Source organism: Salvelinus namaycush, chromosome 8 (genome assembly GCF_016432855.1).
Source record: "Salvelinus namaycush isolate Seneca chromosome 8, SaNama_1.0, whole genome shotgun sequence".
Lineage (NCBI taxonomy): Eukaryota > Metazoa > Chordata > Actinopteri > Salmoniformes > Salmonidae > Salvelinus > Salvelinus namaycush.
The window spans coordinates 14,162,571-14,184,857 of record NC_052314.1 but is presented as its reverse complement, the minus strand read 5'-3'; the positions used below and the strand labels follow the sequence as shown (position 1 = coordinate 14,184,857).

The 22,287-nt window shown below is 44.2% G+C and overlaps 1 protein-coding gene across 1 annotated transcript; it reads right to left on the bottom strand.

Annotated features, from left to right (window-relative positions):
• Window positions 1–177: 177 nt before the first annotated feature.
• On the bottom strand, window positions 178–10,056 carry adck2 (aarF domain containing kinase 2). Its single transcript, XM_038999306.1, has 8 exons — window positions 9,903–10,056; window positions 8,543–9,704; window positions 2,854–3,000; window positions 2,619–2,747; window positions 1,709–1,804; window positions 1,316–1,570; window positions 974–1,156; window positions 178–799 (listed from the first exon to the last, which is right to left on the bottom strand). The coding sequence occupies exons 2-8, from the start codon at window positions 9,428–9,430 to the stop codon at window positions 659–661; spliced, it is 1,839 nt and encodes a 612-aa protein (XP_038855234.1). The 5' UTR covers window positions 9,431–9,704; window positions 9,903–10,056; the 3' UTR covers window positions 178–658.
• Between the last annotated feature and the right edge of the window lie 12,231 nt (window positions 10,057–22,287).

The window sequence follows — 22,287 nt, the reverse complement described above, 5'->3', positions numbered from 1 at the left end:
CATACAGAATGGTGGTCAGTTGACTTGACACACCTTACTATATTCTAATACACACTAAAAGGAAGATTTTGCCTAGCCATCAGACAAACGCATTACCTTGTCCTAACAATACCCTGAGATTGCTAGAATGGTATAAAATGATATACTAAGGATTGTCACTAATTCAGATATGTTAACTCACTTCTATTTTATTCAATGAAAAAATTGTCTGTAGTGCGCACAAAATTATTATTTTTTTTACACGGAAATCACATGGGCATTTAAGTATAAATGATGACTTACAATTAATCTGACCAGCATGTAAGGTAAGGAACAGTTTACCAGGGTAGTTATTAAGATGTTTGGATACCTTAAATCAAGCAATGATTCACATTTCACAGGTAAAAAGTACACACTACAAGGTATATTCAGTCAGTCACTAATGTAGCATGCGGAGGGCCAGGATTTTTTACAGACCATGTGACCAGGAAATACTCTGGGCCCTAAATATGAGATATCCATGGCTGTGTTTGAGAGCATCAATTCTGCTGACTGACCAACAAATCACCTTGCATCATACATATGATTTGTAGATACGTCAGTCTGCTCAGTCGGTGATGCTCTCAAACACTGCCTATTTCTGTGTTGCTCAGATGTAGTGGTATGTGGGTAAGGGGAGTCAGAGGAGGGAGGCAGCGTTCTTGAGCAACAGAGGCTTGGCCAGCTCCAGTATGTCCAGGTTAGGGTCCAGAGACCTCCCCAGCCCCTCCAGCACCATGATGGCAAACACAATGGACGCAAAGTTACTCTCCAACTTCACCTGATTGAGGGGCAAACAAACCACAAGGTCAACAGCAGTCTTGGTAACAGACTCATATGCTGTACATTCAGTAAATTAAGTCAATGTGAGATGTCTAGCCATGACTATTGATATTACAGAAAAGGTTGGTGGTTTTCGAAACTAGACTGTCACTCCAGGACTGGTTTTATTTACCTTGTGGGTGATGAGCAATCCAAAGACTCTGGATAGCAAATCAGTTACTTGGACCTTCCCCAGTGAGAGAGTGTTGCTGAGGGCATGGTCCACCAGCTCTGCCATCTCCTTCTTGAACCGTGGCACGTCCTGGCACTCGTTGGTCCTGGCATGGTTCAGGATCAGCTCTGCCACCTGTTCCCCCTAAACATAACAGCTATGGATGTTAGAAGCTCATGACATCATTGGATACCCCATCACAATACTCAAGGCAAGTGAGAAGCCTCATAAACACTCTTTGGCCTACTCTGGAGCTTCTAGGGGAAGTTCTAAATTCATGTTTGTGTGTGGTGCGTCTCTCACCTGTCGTAGCACCACGGCGGTGAACACGGCTCTGAAGTTCCTACGGTCTCTGTCGTTGAGCTGTGCCACAATGCCAGCGTCCAGCAGCACCAGCTGCAGAGGGGCCGGGGCCGGCCTCATGCTCACCACCACTGTGTCGCACAGGTCCGTCAGGGTGACCCTTTCCTGGGGGTCGTTGTCCCCTCCACCCCCACTACGTTGGACCAGGATGTTACCCGGGTGCAGGTCCGCATGCACAAAGTTATCCACAAACACCTATACAAACACAAATAGGAGGATACGGAGCTGGTAAGCTTGATTCAATGTTAAGAAAGAAGAAGGTATATGAAGGATTACAAATATGTTTTTCCAGTTGCAAATGTCACAATGAGGGACATGCTTAGGCCCTCTCACCATCTTGAGAAGTGTCTCCACTCCCATCCTGGCAATTCTCTGTTTCACCTTTAGAGGGACCTCAGGTCTCAGGTAGTTGGAGATGGGCTCACTCTCCTGAAACAGTAAACAGGTTACTTATTCAATAGCGATGGTTAAGTTGTCTCTTTCGACTAATTTGATTCAGTAATGCCCAGAGCAAGCAGTACCCACTACTGGCAAACGATGAACTGAAAACTTACACAGAAAACTTGTTCACTATAGGAGGCTTATTGGAGCTGACATTTGTGACTGAGACTTGTAAAAGTGTGCTTTAAACAACTGGCATTTGTGCCTGCTAGACATACAAATAAAATGATTTATTTGCGCCCGCAACTTGACTAGATTGTGAATGACTCATGACGGAATGCAATTGCTTGACTGCCGTGAGAGTGATAAGCACAATATCGCTTGAACTGTAGCAGCCCCCCCAAACAATTAGTTCTCGAGTTCAAGTTTGTTGAGCAGAGACGGTGTATGTTTTGGTTCTACAACGCTGTGTCCATCATAACAATCCATAATCAATCAATTGCATTCATTCTAGCACCATGTGATCAACAATCAGTTGTAAGCATGTCTTCATTCTCTATGATGCCTGCAGCATGATCTATTTTTCTACGTGCACATATGATAGACAGTTGTTGGTCAGAGCACGTCGTCTGGAGCCGCTGAACCCGGAGGAGCGTGTATTAATCCTGCTGTAGGACTCATTGTGGCAAGCAGGCCAAAACGTGACACTTGACTCAGTAAAAAGAGTCGTTCAAAAAGAACGAATCGTTTGAACTGCGCATCACTATTATTCAACCTCTCCCATAGATGTTTTACTGGTGTTGTGTCATTACTTTCTTCTATTCATATTTGGCATTGTGGTGAAGGTGCCGTCTCAACTCACCTCAAAGGTTTCCACTAAAATGGACCTGGTGACAAATGGTCGAAGAGGAGTTGGGAACTTGACAAAATCAACATCCTTGAAATTCTCCCGGAATCTTTCGATGTTATTGGCTTCAAACCGCAGGTCAATCTGCAATAAAACAGGATATTCAATCCCTAAAAACTGCCCTTGAAATAGATAAAACCTACAGCTATTCAATTGGCACTCAAAGTGTGTGTGTACTGGAGTTGTCTACCTGTTTGGTCATGAGCACCTCAAACTCCTCCACTATCTCAGGCAGGCTGAGCCATTTGAATCCAGGCAGACAGTTGATGAGCCAGCTGCCTGCCCTCATCAGTAGCATGTCAATCTCTACCTGTCTCCTGATCCCTGGATGAAGCACCTGGACAGAGAGAAGAGGAGGAGATGAAGAAAGAGGAGGGCATTTATTGCATGTTGTTTCCTAACAAAATCATGTCCCATATATAATAAGTAAATTTGAGTACAGATATGCAGTTATTGGCACCTCATAACATTTAACGAATTCCCTGCCTGTGACTTTTAGCACACCATCTCATTGTCACAGCCCTCTCTCAGGGACACAAACTCTGTAACTTTCAAACTCCTGCAGTAGGCTCCCCTTCCACTCTAGAGCCTAGGCTATGGGTAGTAAACTGGCATTCCATGTCAATTCAGAAACACCCCCCCCCCCCAATCTGAGATTGTGCTGAAATTGTTTCTGTAGTTAGAAACAGATAAGATTAGCATTCCTGAAACATTATTTTGTTTAGTTGTAATTTGATCTCTGAGAAATTAAGCTAATTGATTGCATCCAAATGATCCCTTAAATTATTTGGATTCACATAATATTCAAATATAGTACCCAAAATCTGATTTGAACCAACATTTTTTCCTACCCGAGTAAGACCTGAGGAATCCAATAAAATGGTCAAAAGCCATACAGTATCAGTTCTCTATATCTGACAAGTAATATGGAGCTGCGGCTTGGAGTATTGCTTTTTCATCCTATGTAATGTAATCCCTGTGAATCTAGTGTTGTTTTTTTCCCCTGTTCAATTAACCATTGCATTCGCTTGCATTAACCATAAATGAGTGTGAAAGTACCAGGTTTTGCCCACTAGATGCCGCAGTCGCTGCTATTGCCATAGCTTTATCAATGTTGCTGGTCTCTTGTGTTTTTAAATAAATAACATTTTATTTGCAACTTTAGTTAGAAAACCAATAGCTTTTGCTCATGACAAAAATAAATTGTGTGGTCATCCTCAAGTCAGTCCTCCATGAAAGCAATTGCTTGACATCATGGGAAAATCAAAAGAAATCAGCCAAGACCTCAGAAAAAAATGGAGACCTCCACAAGTCTGGTTCATCCTTGGGAGCAATTTCCAAATGCCTGAAGGTACCACGTTCATTTTTACAAACAATAGTACTCAAGTATAAACACCATGGGACCACGCAGCCGTCATACCGCTCAGGAAGGATACGCGTTCGGTCTCCTAGAGATGAACGTACTTTTAAAGTGCAAATCAATCCCAGAACAACAGAAAAGGACCTTGTGAAGATGCTGGAGGAAACAGGTACAAAATTATCTATATCCACAGTAAAACGAGTCATATATCGACATAACCTGAAAGGCCGCACAGCAAGGAAGAAGCCACTGCTCCAAAACCGCCATAAAAAAGCCAAACTACGGTTTGCAACTGCACATGGGGACAAAGATTGTATTTTTTTGGAGAAATGTCCTCTGGTCTGATGAAACAAAAAAATAATTGTTTGGCCATAATGACCATCGTTATGTTTGGAGGAAAAAGGGGGAGGCTTGCAAGCCGAAGAACAACATTCCAACCGTAAAACACGGGGTGGCAGCATCATGTTGTGGGGGTGCTTTGCTGCAGGAGGGACTGGTGCACTTCACAAAATAGATGGCATCATGAGGCAGGAAGATTATGTGGATACATTGAAGCAACATCTCAAGACATCAGTCAGGAAGTTAAAGCTTGGTCGCAAATGGGTCTTCCAAATGGACAATGACCTCAAGCATACTTCCAAAGTTGTGGCAAAATGGCTTAAGGACAACAAAGTCAAGGTATTGGAGTGGCCATCACAAAGCCCTGACATTAATCCTATAGAAAATTTGTGGGCAGAACTGAAAAAGTGTGTGCGAGCAAGGAGGCCTACAAACCTGACTCAGTTACACCAGCTCTGTCAGGAGGAATGGGCCAAAACTCACCCAACTTATTGTGGGAAGCTTGTGGAAGGCTAGCCGAAATGTTTGACCCAAGTTAAACAATTTAAAGGCAATGCTACCGAATACTAATTGAGTGTATGTAAACTTCTGACCCACTGGGAATGTGATGAAATAAATAAAAGCTGAAATATATAATTCTCTACTATTATTCCTACATTTCACATTCTTAAAATAAAGTGGTGATCCTAACTGACCTAAGGGAATTTTTACAAGGATTAAATGTCAGGAATTGTGGAAAAACTGAGTTTAAATGTATTTGGCTAAGCTGTATGTAAACTTCCGACTTCAACTGTATACTACTTGTCAGACATAGATAACTGATACTGTATACTGGTGGTTGGGGTTGGGTGTGGGGGGGTCTGTGGGTGGCATTTGACCATGTCATTGGATTCTTCATTTCTTACTCATTGTTAGGAACAATATTGTCCAAATTGGATGTTAGGTACTATATTTACAATTATATGAATCCAATAAATTAAAATAGCCAATTTGGGTGCAATCAATTAGATCCAATGATATTTCAACAAAATATTGTTTCAGGAATGCTAATCTTTTCTGTTTCTAACGACAGAAGCAATGGCACAAGTAACCTACATATCATTACATACACACAAACTATCTTGGTCAAATAGGGGAGAGTGGCATTGTGCCATGAGGTGTTGCTTTATCTGTTTTGTTAAACCAGGTTTGCTGTTCATTTGAGCAATATGAGATGGAAGGGAGTTTCATGCAATAACGGCTCTATATAATACTGTACACTTTCTTGAATTTGTTCTGGATTTGGGGACTGAAAAGACCCCTGGTGGCATGTCTGGTTGGGTAAGTGTGTGTGTCAGAGCTGTGTGTAAGTTGACTATGCAAACAATTTGGAATTTGCAACACATTTCTTAAAAAAGGAAGTGATCTTGAGGCGTCATTACAGACAAGGCTTCGATCCCAGGCTATGTCACAACCGGCCGTGACCGGGAGTCCCATAAGGCAGCGCACAATTGGCCCAGCGTCGTCCGGGTTAGGGGAGGATTTGGCCGGGGGTACTTTACTTGGCTCTAGCAACTCCTTGTGGTGGGCCGGGCGCCTGGAGGCTGACTTCGGTCGTCAGTTGAACAGTGTTTCCACCGACACATTGGTGCAGCTGGCTTCCGGGTTAAGCGGGCGGGTGTTAAGAAGCGCGGTTTGGCGAATCATGTTTCGGAGGACACATGACTCGACCTTCGCCTCTCCCGAGCCCGTTGGGGAGTTGCAGCGATGAGACAGGATCGGAATTAGATTGCAAATGAATATCACAAAATTGGGGAGAATAAGGGGGTAAAAAAAAGAAGTGATGCAGTCAGCCTCTCCTCAACACAAATGTTGTATGCTGCCTTTATGTATAGCTGTATTGTAATATGTGCAAAGAGCATACAGTGCATTCGGAAAGCAGGCCCCTTGAATTTTTCCACATCGTTAAATTACAGCCTTATTCTAAAATGGATTACATTTATTTTTTCTTCATCAATCTACACACAATACCCCATAATGACAAAGCGAAAACAGGTTTTTAGAATTTTTGCACATGTAAAAAATAATGAACACAGAAAAACCTTATTTACGCCTCCCGGGTGGCGCAGTGGTCTAAGGCACTGCATCGCAGTGCTAGCTGTGCCACCAGAGACTCTGGGTTCAAGCCCAGGCTCTGTCGCAGCCGGCCGCGACCAGGAGGGCCATGGGGCGACGCACAATTGGCCTAGCGTCATCCGGGTAAGGGAGGGTTTGGCCGGTAGGGATATCCTTGTCTCATCGCGCATTAGCGACTCCTGTGGCGGGCCGGGCGCAGTGCACGCTTACCAGGTCGCTAGGTGTCCGGCGTTTCCTCCGACACATTGGTGCGGCTGGCTTCCGGGTTGGATGCGAGCTGTGTTAAGAAGCAGTGCGGCTTGATTGGGTTGTGTTTCGGAGGACGCATGGCTCTCGACCTTCGTCTCTCCCGAGCCCGTACGGGAGTTGTAGCGATGAGACAAGACAGTAACTACTAATAATTGGATACCACGAAATTGGGGAGCAAAAGAGGGTTAAAAATATAATAATAATAATAAAAAATTTAAATAAATACCTTATTTACAAAAGTATTCAGACCCTTTGCTATGAGACTCAAAATGGAGCTCAGGTGCATCCTGTTTCCATTTATCATCATTGAGATGTTTCTATAACTTGATTGGAGTCCACCAATTCAATTGATTGGACATGGTTTGGAAAGGCACACACCTGTCTATAGTTGACAGCACATGTCGGAGCAAAAACCAAGCCATGAGGTCGAAGAAATTGTCCGTAGAGCTCCGAGACAGGATTGTGTCGAGGCACAGATCTGGGGGTACCAAAAAAATGTCTGCAGCATTATAGGTCCCCAAGAACACAGTGGTCTCAATCATTCTTAAATGGAAGATGTTTGGAACCACCAAGACTCTTCCTAGAGGTGTCCGCCCGGCCAAACTGAGCAATCGGGGCAGAAGGGCCTTGGTCAGGGAGGTGACCAAGAACCTGATGGTCACTGACAGAGCTCCAGAGTTCCTCTGTGGAGATGGGAGAACCTTCCAGAAGAACAACATTCTCTGAAACACTCCACCAATCAGGCCTTTATGGTAGAGTGGCCAGATGGAAGCACATGACAGCCCGCTTAGAGTTTGCCAAAAGGCAACTAAAGGACTTTCAGACCATGAGAAACAAGATTCTCTCATCTGATGAAACCAAGATTGAACTCTTTGGCCTGAATATGTCTGGAGGTAACCTGGCACCATCCCTACGGTGAAGCATGGTGGTGGCAGCATCATGCTGTGTGGATATTTTTCAGCAGCAGTGACTGGGAGACTTGTCCGTATCGAGGGAAAGATGAACGGAGCAAAGTACAGAGAGATCCTTGATGAAAACCTGCTTAAGAGCGCTCAGGACCTCAGACTGGGGCGAAGGTTCACCTTCCAACAGGACAACAACCCTAATCACACAGCCAAGACAACACAGGAGTGGCTTCGGGACAAGTCTCTAAATGTCCTCGAGTGGCCCAGCCAGAGCTCAGACTTAAACCCAATCGAACATGTCTGGAGAGACCTGAAAATAGCTGTGCAGCAACGCTCCCCATCCAACCTGACAGCACTTGAGGAGAACAATGGGAGAAACCCCCCAAATACAGGTGTGCCAAGCTTGTAGCGTCGTACCCAAGACTCAAGACTTTAATCGCTGCCAAAGGTGCTTCAACAAAGTACTGAGTAAAGTGTCTGAATACGTATGCAAATGTGATTTCAGTTTTTTATTTTTAATACATTTGCAAACATTTCTAAAAAACTATTTTTGCTTTGTCATTTTGGGGTATTGTGTGTAGACTGATAAATGTGAAAAAAGCAATGGAATCAATTTTAGAATAAGGCTGTAACGTAACGAAATGTGGAAAAAGTCAAGGGGTCTGAATACTTCCGAATGCACTGCATAGATTTCCATTCAGTCCTTCCCTTGTTAATAGCCTTGTTGCTCTACTTGTGCTGTCAGTTATCCATGTACATTCCCATTATGTCAATACAGTCCTCTGTTTGGAACACTTTGGAGGTTGCCTCGTCTCTCTAACAGGAGATAGTTGTCAATAAGCCACAGACCAGCTTATTCTGGAGGCTCCTCCCTCAAAAAAATGCTTTCCCTCATGTTGACTGATACCCACCTTAATAGCTACAGGAATCAGATGCTCTTTCTCTGTACCGTCCCCATTAGGGGCATCTGTGTAGCTCCTCTCCCTGGTTTCATGATGGCCGTCGTCCTCCTCATCCTCTTTCTCCTTCCACAGCCCCCTAAGGGTCCCCAGGACACCCTTTAGTCCCAGGATCTCCCAGGCCTCCAGCATATCCTCTCTCTCCATCTCCTCCACCAGGGCCTGGAAGGCTGTGTCCTCCACGCTGTCCACCCTGGCCCATCCCCGGTACACCTGAGCCACGCATCCTGACCCCACAGGCTCCCTGCCCTCAAACACAAACAGCCTCCTCCAGCCCTCCCCAAATGCCCGGCGCAGACACTGCTTGGTGTGGGCCCAGGAGTGTGGACGCACACGCACGTGCAGCCTGGAAAAACATTCGCAGAAGTCCTGGGAGAAGATGTCCCTGCGTGTGCTGGCCCACTGGCCCAGCTTAATGAAGGCAGGACCAGAGGTCTCAGTGACCCACAGCAGGGCATCCAGCCAGCGAGAGGCCCAGTAAGAGGAGAAGACAGTCAGAGGATAGAGCAACAGGAGCGGGCCGAACTTCAGGAGTAACACCAGGGCGCGCAGGCTGAGGCGCAGGAAGAACACCAGCTTGTGCACCTGGACTTTGGCTACAGACTTCCTGTCTGTAGTCTGGGGTGCCAGGGAGGCCTCTTGGCATCTTGCCATACAGGATGTGGCATTCACTGCTCCCCAGCACAGCAGGGTGACTTTTGGCATCTGGGTTAAAATCTGGCCTCTTTTGACAAGACATGTTCTGGTGCTAGGTATGAGTCGGACTCTTACAGAACTTCCAACTCTATGGACGGTGTACCTTAGGTTTAAGAGGAAGCTTCTGGCACTCAAAGCAGCCATAACTATGATGATAATATCGCTAACACTTAACTTAAAAAGTAGATTTGAAAAAGTCTAAAATTATAGATAAAACATTGTCCACAAGTTTTCACAATAATGAATAAACATAGCTATTACGGTTCGGAAGTTATCCACATTACGGCTTCAATTGCTTTCAGATATTGATAATTGGCTTCCAATCATTGCCCCTTAGAACTGCTTGCTCACAATTCCACAGATGCGTCAAAGCTGAGGACAGACATAGCCCACCTATGTCCTCTGAAAATATGTCCCACTGCAAATCAAGAAGAATTCCAAGTAAGTTCAACTAGCTAGTATCAAAGGCCTGCAAGGTATATTTTGACATTAATTTAAGGGGCTACAGTCGTTAAGCCTGGGCTATATAGCTGAACTGTGATACAGAGGCTTGCTTAGCTACGTTAGCTAGTTATTAGTAATATGACTAGTCTATTGCCATGTAAACACATATTACCTCAAAATGAGTACGTGACCAATCAAACCGTCATGTCCTTTCTTCAGTCAACATGCAGCACGCTCAACCCTAGCTAATATATTATCAAATCATTCAATAGAAGATATCAACCTCAACTAGCATGTATTTTCATTGTAAACATAACTGCAAAACAACCGGTAACTTCCGGGTGTTTACGTCACTTTACAGGGGTGTAATCATTAATCCAAATAGTTGCAAAAGTTTTATTTTGCAACAGTAACTAGCGTTTCTATTGGATAGGTTCATCAAACAGGGCGGGACCTAGCCAGATCTGTCCAATAGAAACGCTAGTTTTCGTTGCATGTTTGCAACTGTTTGGCGTAATGATAACACCCCAGATGCCGACGTCTTAAAGCTATAGGCACCTAATAACAAACCGGCCACATCCATATAATAATATAATGGGTTGGGGAAAAATCCTCGTGAGGTAATATGCTCCCGACATGATCAAGTTATTTCAATACATTAAGCTTAGTAGATACGTTTAAAAAAAACTTTTGATAAAATATATATGTTTTGTGCAGGAATTCACACATTCACTGTGCAGATGTTGGGTTGTCCAAAAGAGGGAGACAGAGGAGAAGGTGAGATACAGACAATGGTTTCAGTCCTTAGAATAGCTGTCCAAGTGTTTGCATTATCATTAGATTAATTATTTAATTGAACATGTCATCGATAGGGCTTCATCTATCTAAAACTGATAGTATCATTCCTAGTCATGGTGCGTGTCTCTGGACAGAGGTCCTCCACATCCCAGCTGTTGAGTAGAGAGGACAAGGAAACGGGGATCTAGCCACACAAAAGTTAGGAGAAATGCCAAACAGATGTTATTGCCACCATCCTGTCCCCTCAGCCATTGATGGGGAAATACAGGCTTTTCAAATCTCTCCTGCACTTCAAAGGGAGAGGTCAGACCTTGGCCCTGAAGGTCACAGAGTTTGTTTCTCTGGTTCTATGCCATGTTGGAGTCACTGATATTTGTGAAGGGTAGCCTAGGAAAGGGTAAGGTAGTCTAGTTCAACTCATTGAACTCTCTCAGTGAGAACCCAGAGAGACTATAACCACACCAGTGGAGGCTGCTGAGGGGGGGATGGAATAGAGTGAATGGAATGGTATCAACCACATGGAAACTACATCTTTGATGTGTTTGATTTCATTCCATTGACTCCATTCGAGCCATTATTGGGAGCTGTCTTCCCCTCAGCAGCCTCTGCTGAACCAAACAAGTAGTTATGTTTTACTGATACAATAAAAATACACTCCTATGCCTTTGTTAGCCTTAGATGTCATCAAAATGTCAGACTCACATCTAACTTATATTTTCACTCAATCTGTCACTCTTTTTTTTCTGAGACAGTGGGAGTCTCACGTGTCAGTCATCTAGTGAGGGAACTATACATCTTTAAAACCATTAATTCACCTGTAATTACTGAATTACTGGAAGTCAACCAAAACATTGCCATCCCATGTTAGGGCAGAGGAACAACAGGCCATCTGTAGCTACCAAAACACATTGCATTAAACACATGTTGTTGCTCTGGTTTTATTGGGTGGTTTGTGGACTGGTCACTGGTCAGTAAATAAAAGCTACTATCCGAGATAAAGACAGTGGAGTGCAGGAAAGCCAGGCCCCCACTGTCCCCTCAGAGAGAGGAAGAGAGGCCCTTCAGAGCTTTTAATTGGCTCCCGGAGGAGGCCCTTATTTATGTTTTCAGTTATTCTCAGTTTTGCCCCTTCCTGCTCCATTCCTCTTTTGAGCAGGACACTCCGTTTCCCTGGAAACCAGGGCTTCATTCTCCCAGCCAGCTGCAGATTAGTTCAGCGGTGGGGGGGTTGGGGGTATGGGTTGAGCTGATGATGGAAATGGAGAGGAGGAGGGAGGGAGGTACTATAGGGAGGGAGGGAGAGAGGGAGGGGACCATGAGAGGAGGGGTGGGAAAGTTTGAGAGAGAGAGAGGCAACATCATTGAAAGAGAAGATAGTCCGAGTGAGTGTTTGAGAGAGAATAACTGAAAACATTTTGGCTGAAAGGGGAGGGACTGCCTAGTCCTTTTTCAAACAAGTTTGTGGGGAAACTAGGAGAAGCTCTTTGGCTGCTTGGAAAGAAGAGGCAAGGGGCTATGCTAAGTGAGAGAGCAGCTTGGAGGCAGGGGTAGGGGTGTAAAACCGAAGGAGAAAGGGGATAAAGGACATTTTGATCTAAAGGAAATCATGCGAATGAATGCTGCCTCATCCAGTGTCAGATTTCACAAAATGAGAAACCAGTGCAAGAGCACTTCTACAGGGCTCATCCAGCTGAGAAAGGTATGGCAAAATATGCCTTTAAACAGTGTGTGTTAACTGTGTGTGAATGTGTTTTGGTTTGAGGGGGATTTCCTTTTGTACTTTCTGTGAATCTTTTTTTTACTATGGGAACTGAAACAGTAACATGCATATTTAATGTGTATTTATTGTAAGTTTGACTGTTTTGTATATGTTGAACTCCACACACTATGCACAGGTATAGTATCTTTGTGTCAGTTGTATGCTTACACATCAAAACAAATCAGAAACATTTGCTAAACATTTTCATGGGATTAGTAACAGAATAAAATAACAATAACGATACTATACAAGGAGTACCGGTACTGAGTCAATGTGCTGGGGGTACGAGGTAATTGAGGTAATATTATGTACATGTAGGTGGGGGTAAAAGTGACTAGGCAATCAGGATAGATAATAAACAGAGTAGCAGCAGAGTGCTGCGTGTGTGTGTGTGTGTGTGTGTGTGTGTGTGTGTGTGTGTGTGTGTGTGTGTGTGTGTGTGTGTGTGTGTGTGTGTGTGTGTGTGTGTGTGTGTGTGTGTGTGTGTGTGGCGTCAATATGCAGAGTTCAGTGAGTGTGCATAGAGTCGGTGCAAGAGAGTCAGTGCAAATAAAAAGGGGGTTCATGCAGATGTGGGTGTGTGCATGCTTGTGTGTGTGGCTGTGTGCAATGCATGCTTGTGTGTTTTCACATGTGCTTTTGTATATGTTTGTAGAGTACTTTGATAGCGGTCATTTCCATGTAAAAGGCCCCTTGAGCACCAACATGTAAAGTTCATATGAGCATGTCAAATGAAAGCTGTGTCAAATTTTTTTAAATTATTAAGGCATATATAAAAATATATATAAAATGTTCCATCCTAGAAATGAAGAATAAGCAAGGGCTTTGATTTCTTGTCAAACAGATGAAAAGGGGGTCTTAGAAAACATCTTCCAGAAAAACCAATCATAGACGTCTATGTTTCACAAGTTTGGACAGCACAGTACAGTACAGTACAATACAGTACAGCTACCTGCCCCAATGCATAGGGCCAACTGTAAAGTTTGGTAGAGGAGGAATGATGGTCTGGGGCTGTTTTTCATGGTTCAGCTTAGGCCCCTTAGTTCCGGTGAAGGGAAATTTTAACACTACAGCATGCAATGACATTCTAGACGATTCTGTGCTTCCAACTTTGTGTCAAGGGGAAGGCCCTTTCCTATTTCAGCATGACAATGCCCCCGTGCACAAAGCGAGGTCCATACAGAAATGGTTTGTCGAGATCGGTGTGGAAGAACTTGACTGGCCTGCACAGAGCCCTGTCCTCAACTCCATCCAAAACCTTTGGGTTGAATTGGAACGCAGACTGTGAGCCAGGCCTAATCGCCCAACGTCAGTGCCTGACCTTTACCTCAATCATGACTAGGTCGGTTAGTGGAAATGAAAGTATAGGGTTTGTCGCTGGCAATACATTACATATATAAAGAAAAGTAGACGAAAAACGTCTTGGTTTGAAAGATGTACGAGAGACATAGAAAGCTCTGTGTGATGTCATGTCGTACAGTTTACCAGGAACCTCTCCAGAGTTTTTACAGGACTTACCTTTAAAAGACAGCTATCAATCATCATCTTAAATTCTATTAGGTTTTGACCTCCCCCAGGTCCTCACTAATTCCTACTGCGCAATGTTCCATATGCTTTTCTATGTTCCTTCATAAACAACAGGATTTTTGTGGGACATTGACAACTGGAGTTCCATCAGACATCTCATGAGTGAGGTAATATTAGGGCACAGAAGACAATTCAACGTCTAGTTTACGTTGGTTCAACCAGTGTGTGCCCAGTGGGTTGCTCTTTTGTGGTGATGATAGCTACTTTGATATTTCAAAGGTCTTGATTAGCTCTTTAGTTAATTAAACCAGGAGGTATGTACTGCAGGGCACTTTTGTACTGTTTCAAGGGTGTCTTTTGTTCTGTGGTGAGAAGTACTGTAGACCATTAGTGAGAGAGAGTCTGTTTTTCTGTTTTGGATTGTAACATAATATTTTTAATTTGCCAGTTAGCAGAAGTTTTTATCCAGAGCGACATACAGTCATGCATGCATACATTTTAAGTATGGGTCCCAGGAATCAAACCCACTATCCTGGCGTTACAAGTGCCATGCTCTACCAACTGAGCTACAGAGGTCATGGTACTAAATTACCTATAATCCTATAGTAAGTCAGGACTGTTGGGGAGCAAGAACCCCTTATTTGTTGTTATCAGACATACTGCGCTGTTTGATTGGAAGGGCTGTTAACATTCTCTGGAGTGGAGAGAGAGAATAGCAGGATGACTGCTATGTGGCGCAATGCTGCTTCCCTTTGTAGATTTGGGTTTTACCAGCCAGACACTTACTCAATCTCTCTCTCTCTCTCTCTCTCTCTGTCACACACACACACACACACACACACACACACACACACACACACACACACACACACACACACACACACACACACACACACACACACACACACACACACACACACACACACACACACACACACACACACACACGTACGTATTGAGAATGTTTTCTCAATACGCAGCGACATTGTAAACCTCTTTTTCAAGGAACTCAAAAGACAGATGTTTAATATCGTGTCAACTGTGTCATATGTCACAATTGAATCCTAGCTGGTTTGTGAAACCATCTTGTATTGGATAAATGGATCTCTGTGTATCACGTGTTGAGTCATAACAGTGCTGGGCCAAAAGTCATAAATTGTTATCATCGGTGCCCACTGGGACTTAGTCAATGACAGAGCAAGCTGTCTCTTCGCAAGCAGTAGGGTTATGCGATGCATTTATAGTGTATGTGTGACATGTCCCCTCTCACCAGAGGTCCATTATTCTGAGTTTAGAACAGTGACAGCAGGTCTCTGAGCAGGACACAGTCATATCGCCCCCTTACAGGAACCTACTGGGGCCCACAGACTGCTGCCATGGACAAGCTGCTGTGGTTACCATGGCGACACAGTCAGAATGTGTCCTGCGGTGTTAGTGAAGGAATTCCTGATGTGCTCTGGTGTATTGTCTGAGAGGTAGGACGAGCCCAAAGCTTTAGTCATTATCTGTAGCTCACACTCACCATACACATACATGCATGCAGGCATGCACTCACGCATGCACACACACACACACCATCCAAGACCATATCAAAATACTGTTAGGACAGCATAGCCTGTTAAGTTCCACAGCGACTCGGTGCCTCAGTGCTGTGTTGAAACGTGCAGTAAAAGGAAGACAGAATGTGGCTGTGGGGAAATTGGTGCTGGGATTTCAATTAGATTTAACAAGACATGACAGCCAATATCGCTTCCCTGCTGTTTTGTTTGCATAGAGTAACTACAGTACATTATAGTAGTGTAGCGTAGCCTACCAGGGGAAAGAAGGCAGAGTCAGGTACGTCTGTACCGCACCCTGTTAGATGTGGGGTAGAAGAGCTAACCAGTCATAATGTGGCCCATCCAAACCCCAATGTTGTTGGCTGGCTCTGGGTAACTCTGCAGCCTGTGTGTCTACTGACAGTGTCTCACACACACATGTGCGGACACACACACACACACTTTTTTTCCTGGGCTTCAGTCCCTTTCGCCACCACCACCATAGAGGGAGAATTAGAGTATTGGGCACGTTCTTCTTTGGAAGGAATGTGTGTGTTTGGAAGCAGAACTGGCAACTTTACCCAGAGGGTCGTTCTCGTGTGGCTACACCAAGGACACAGCTTGTTGACTTTGGCTGCTGTGGCAATGCTCTGCGCTGGGCTCACAGTAAAGGTGGAAAATATTACAGAGCATTTTGTATTTCTTATTCTATGTATAATAAAAAATGTAGCCTACTTTCGGCTCTCAGTTGTTCCAACTACTACAATTAATGGAATATACCATCTTGTTTGGAGAATAGGGGGCATCTTAAGTTATTCTTTTTTGACACAATTTGTAGCACTTTCCACTCCAATGTTTAAGTTAAAAGATCCAAATAAACCAAATATAATGTAAATCTTCTACTTTAAAACAACAAAAAACATCAAACAGAAACTGTTGAAAAGAATGCTGCTGACAATTACAGATCCACTGTTTGATGAGAATTCAAAGAATGTCTGGAGATTCACCCAGGTGTAACACCTTAATGAGCGTGGCTTTAGTAGTCTAGCCAGTAGACACACACTGCAGATTGGCACCTTTGATCATGCCTTTGATCACTTGCAGTGTCTGTCTGTCTCCAACAAGATCACACTACCTGCTGCACAACTATTTTGTTTCAGTTTTCTATGAGTTCTCTTTTGGCTTACACTCTGTGTTGTTTTATTTAGGTTTTGTCTCTCTTGAGTTCTCTCTTGGCTTAAGCTCACAGTTGCTGGTCTTTGGGTGTGTAGGGGTCAAAATCATCTGCTCTTCTGCGCTTTGTCTCCAGAAGACCATTTTCCCAAGCTCTCACCTCGCACCAGCCCTCTGGAAGCAGCCAGGGAATTATAAAAATCGGTTCTGCACAGGCGTGCGGAGTGGGAATGGGATGGGGTCGGGAATTCTGCTTGGAATTCTCAGGCGGAACCCCAGAAATGTGGACGAAATTAGTCAGTGAGCTCATCTGGGAGAGACTGTGGCTAGGAGGAGAAAACTGATCCTGGACCAGAGAACAAGTGAAGAAGTTCCAATGCACCATATACACTGTTGAAGGGATATGCAGGACTATATCAGGTCTAATTGATTGGCCGTAGTGAGAACTAGCAGCAAGGGGTTATGTCGGTAGTGTTCTAATTTCAAAGTAACACAACTCATTTCAAGAGACAACAGTTCATTGTTAATAAAACTTGTTTTTCCATCAGCTGTTTGATCTTGGGTTAGAGTATTGAATAGCACATTTCCTTTGTGGAGCAGTTGGGTCTTCCAACAATAGGTACTAGCATTATCTGAAATATAAGACATGTTTCTCACTCCTCTCATTGTGGTTCAGGGCAGGTGAAACCTCATTTAGCTTCATCGGGTGTGTGAGTTGCATATTTTCTTACCTGTTGCTGCATAGTGTATCCCACCCCTTGTGAAACCTATATCCACAGCCTCAGCTCCACACAGGAAACTCACAGCCAGGAGCACTTCCATAACTTCCAACGCTGCTTTTATTTGGCAAGCCCTTTAGTTAATGGCCTGACCGTCACTGGGTGACTTTTTTTTACAGCACTATGAACTTTGCACTTTCACTTACATTATAGCTTGATGTATCCACAGCAAAGCATTGTGTTGCGCAATACTTTCTGATTGATGTTGTGCATCTAGAAAAGACAACTCTTGAGTAAGTCTGAACACAAGAGCAGGATTGGATTAACTAATGCAGCGTCAGACAAAGTTGTAGCTTTATTAAGAAGGCACTGCAGGTTTGGATCAGCTTATGCATGCCGAAGTTGTAACTAGATGTATTTAGAAAGAAATCTCGAATCCACTAAAGAATGCTAGAGTTGTAGGCGTAGGCTATTCAGTAGAGCAAGCTTGGATCATTTAATATAGGCCAGAGCCTGGTTTACAAGCGCCTTCGTAGCGTTCAGTTCATCATCAGAACCTCTTCTAACGATGTATCTTTAGTAGCCGAGTTGTTTCCCAGAGTCTTCGTTAGTAACGTGGCTCTTAAAAACCTTTGCACTCTTAAAAAAAAGGGTTCCAAAATTGTTCTTCGGCTGTCCCCATAGGAGAACCCGTTTTGGTTCTACATAATAACCTCTGTAGAAATGGTTTTACATGGAACCCAAAAGGGTTGTACCTGGAACCAAAAAGGGTTCTACCTGCAAACAAAGAGTTCTCCTATGGGGACAGATTATGAACCAATCAATCAAATTTATTTTTTAAGCGCTTTTTACATTAGCAGATGTCACAAAGTACTTATACAGAAACCCAGTCTAAAACCCCAAAGAGCAAGCAATGCAGATGTAGAAGCACAAGGTTTTAGATAGCACCTCTTTTTCTAAGAGTATATCTGTCTGACTGACTGCCGATAACTTCAGAACGAGGTTGACTACACATACAGTTGAAGTCGGAAGATTACATGCACTTAGGTTGGAGTCCTTAAAATTCCAACCACTCCACAAATGTATTGTTAACAAACTATAGTTTTGGATGTCAGTTAGGACATCTACTTTGTGCATGACACAAGTAATTTTTCCAACAATTGTTTACAGACAGATTATTTCACTCATAAATCACTGTATCACAATTCCAGTGGGTCAGAAATGTACATACACTAAGTTCACTGTGCCTTTAAACAGCTTGGAAAATTCCAGAAAATTATGTCATGGCTTTATAAGCTTCTGATAGGCTAATTGACATCATTTGAGTCAATTGTAGGTGTACCTGTGGATGTATTTCAAGGCCTACCTTCAAACTCAAACTGTCTTTGCTTGACATCATGGGAAAATCTAAAGAAATCAGCCAAGACCCCGGAAAAAAAATTGGAGGCCTCCACAAGTCTGGTTCATCCTTCGGAGCAATTTTAAAACGCCTGAAGGTACCACATTCATCTGTACAAACAATAGTACGCAAGTATAAACACCATGGGACCACGCAGCCGTCATGCCACTCAGGAAGGAGACGTGTTCTGTCTCCTAGAGATGAACGTACTTTGGTGCGAAAAGTGCAAATCAATCCCAGAACAACAGCAAAGGACCTTGTGAAGATGCTGGCAGAAACAGGTACAAAATTATCTATATCCAATGTAAAACGAGTCCTATATCGACACGACCTGAAAGGCTGCTCAGCAAGGAAGAAGCCACTGGTCCAAAACCGCCATAAAAAAGCCAGACTACTGTTTGCAACTGCACATGGGGACAAAGATCGTACTTTTTGGAAAAATGTCCTCTGGTCTGATGAAACAAAAATAGAACTGTTTGGCCATAATGACCATCGTTATGTTTGGAGGAAAAATTAGGAGGCTTGCAAGCCAAAGAACACCATCCCAATCGTGAAGCACGGGGGTGGCAGCATCATGTTGTGGGGGTGCTTTGCTGCAGGAGGGACTGGTGCACTTCACAAAATAGATGACATCATGAGGCAGGAAAATTATGTGGATACATTGAAGCAACATCTCAAGACATCAGTCAGGAAGTTAAAGCTTGGTCGCAAATGGGTCTTCCAAATGGACAATGACCCTAAGCATACTTCCAAAGTTGTAGCAAAATGGCTTAAGGACAACAAAGTCAAGATATTGGAGTGGCCATCACAAAGCCCTGACCTCATCCTATAGAAAATGTGTGGGCAGAACTGAAAAAGCGTGTGCGAGCAAGGAGGCCTACAAACCTGACATAAGTTACAGCAGCTCTGTCAGGAGGAATGAGCCAAAACTCACCAAACTTATTGTGGGAAGCTTGTGGAAGGCTCCCCGAAACGTTTGACCCAAGTTAAACAATTTAAAGGCAACGCTACCAAATACTAATTGAGCGTATGTGAACTTCTGATCCACTGGGAATGTGATGAAAGAAATAAAAGCTGAAATTAATCATTCTCTCAACTATTATTCTGACATTGCATATTCTTAAAATAAAGTGGTGATGTCATGCCCTGACCTTAGAGAAACCTTTTTATGTCTCTATTTTGGTTTGGTCAGGGCGTGAGTTGGGGTGGGCATTCTATGTTTTGTGTTTCAATGATTTTCTATGTTTTGGCCGGGTATGGTTCTCAATCAGGGACAGCTGTCTATCGTTGTCTCTGATTGGGAACCATACTTGGGTAGCCTTTTTTCCCACCTGTCTTTGTGGGAAGTTAACTTTGTTTGATGGCACATTGCCTTAAGCTTCACGGTTTGTTTTGGTATTGTTTATTGTTTTGTTGGCGACATCTACTATTAAAAGTATGTACGCTGACCACGCTGCACCTTGGTCCTCTTCTTACGACAGCCGTGACAGAACTTCCTACCACCAAAGGACCAAGCAGCGTGGTAGAGAGGACTCCTGGACATGGGAAGAGATCCTGGATGGTAAGGGACCCTGGAGGCAGGCTGGGGAGTATCGCCGTCCAAGGGAGGAACTGGAGGCAGCTAAGGCGGAGCGGCAGCGTTATTTGGGAACACGGCTGGCAAGGAAGCCAGAGAGGCAGCCCACACATTTTTCTGGGAGGGGGCACACAGGGAGTGTGGCTGAGTCAGGTTGGAGACCTGAGCCAACTCCCCGTGCTTACCGTGGCGAGCATGTGACTGGTCAGGCCCCGTGCTATGGGGTGATGCGCACTGTGTCTCGGTTGAGCATTCACAGGCCGGTGTGCTCGGTGCCAGCGTCCCGCATTTGCTGGGTGGAAGTGGGCATCCAGCCAGAAGGGGTTGTGCCAGCTCTGCGCTCGAGACCGCCAGTGCGCCTCCACGGCCCAGTGCCCCGGTGCCTCGGCCAAGGAAGAAGCCTCCTGTATGTCTCCCCAGCCTGGTGAGTCCTGTGCCTGCTCCCAGAGCCAGGCCTCCTGTGTGTCTCTCCACTCCAGAGACAGCCTCCAGCCCGGAGCCTCCAGAGACGGCCTCCAGCCCGGAGCCTCCAGAGACGGCCTCCAGAGACGGCCTCCGGCCCGGAGCCTCCAGAGACGGCCTCCAGAGACGGCCTCCGGCCCGGAGCCTCCAGAGACGGCCTCCAGAGACGGCCTCCGGCCCGGAGCCTCCAGCGACGTTCTCCAGTCCGGAGCCTCCAGCGACGTTCTCCAGTCCGGAGCCTCCTGAGACGTGCCCAGTCCGGGGCCCGCAACGAGGGTGCCCAGTCCGGGGCCCGCAACGAGGATCCCCAGTCCGGGGCCCGCTACGAGGGTCCCCGCACCCGAGGTGCTACCAAAGTGGGGTGAGCCAGCAGTGGAGCGGGGTCTGCATCCCGCACCTGAGCCGCTGCCGCAGATAGATTTCCACCCAGACCCTCCCCTATAGGTTTAGGTTTTTCGGCCGGAGTCCGCACCTTTTGGGGGGGGGGGGGGGGGGGGTACTGTCACGCCCTGATCTTAACTGACCTAAGACAGGGAATTTTTACTATGATTAAATGTCAGGAATTGTGAAAAACTGAGTTTAAATGTATTTGGCTAAGGCGTATGTAAACCTTCGACTTCAACTGTACAAGTTGTCAAAGTATTTGCAATCATTACCAAAAAGGATAAAAGAAAGGATAATATGGATAAAATTATGCTTCAAATGAAAACTGAAATGACTGACTTTTAAATATACATAGGCTATATAGGCCCATGTAGCCTATTTCAATCATATTGAAATAAACTTTGTGTTCAATCAATTGAGTTCTAGTTTGTGGCTAGGCTACTGCCTGTCATCTTTGCCTCAATGTCTTTCATGATCAAATCAAATGTTATTGGTCACATACACATGGTAAGCAGATGTTATTGCGAGTGTAGCGAAATGCTTATGCTTCTAGATCCGACAGTGCAGCAATATCTAACAGATAATAACAGGTCAACAATTCCACAACAAAACCTAATACACACAATCTAGTAAAGGAATGGGATAAGAATATATAAAATATATGGATGAGCAGTGACAGAGCGGCTAAGATGCAATAGATAGTGTCGTGTCTTTGGCATCATTAAACTGAAGACTTATTTATCAAATAACTCTCTGTAATTATTATTATGCGATTAAACTGATTAATCATGTAACTGTAATTAACTAGGAAGTCGGGGCACCAAGGAAAATATTCAGATTACAAAGTTATAATTTCCTAATATAACTTTTCAGATATTTTCATATCTGATCAATTCATCTTCTTAATTAATGAATGATTTACTTTACCTCGCGTTAGTCTCATTCCAAACGTCGTAAATTGTTGGTTATCTGCACGAACCCAGTCTTCACTATGAGTCATCCATACATCAATTGTCTTAAATCATTTATTTATTACTAACTAAGTAATTCACAGAAATGCATAAACAAACAAACAAAGTAAATATGGTTACAAGAAATGATAGGAGAATGTTCCCTAGTGGGCTAAACCGGTATCGCGGCTTGGTGGACAAAAGGGGAAGTGGGTGTCAACTGAGATGAGACACTACAAAGTTGATAATTATAACAATTGAAATACTAATCC

Coding starts and splice junctions, on each gene's coding strand:
- adck2 (XM_038999306.1), bottom strand. CDS start 9,430: ATGGCTGCTTTGAGTGCCAGAAGCTTCCTCTTAAACCTAAGGTACACC. Junction 1,571..1,708: donor TGGAGACACTTCTCAAGATG/GTGAGAGGGCCT, acceptor GTGTTTGTATAG/GTGTTTGTGGATAACTTTGT. Junction 1,157..1,315: donor CCGCCGTGGTGCTACGACAG/GTGAGAGACGCA, acceptor TGTTATGTTTAG/GGGGAACAGGTGGCAGAGCT.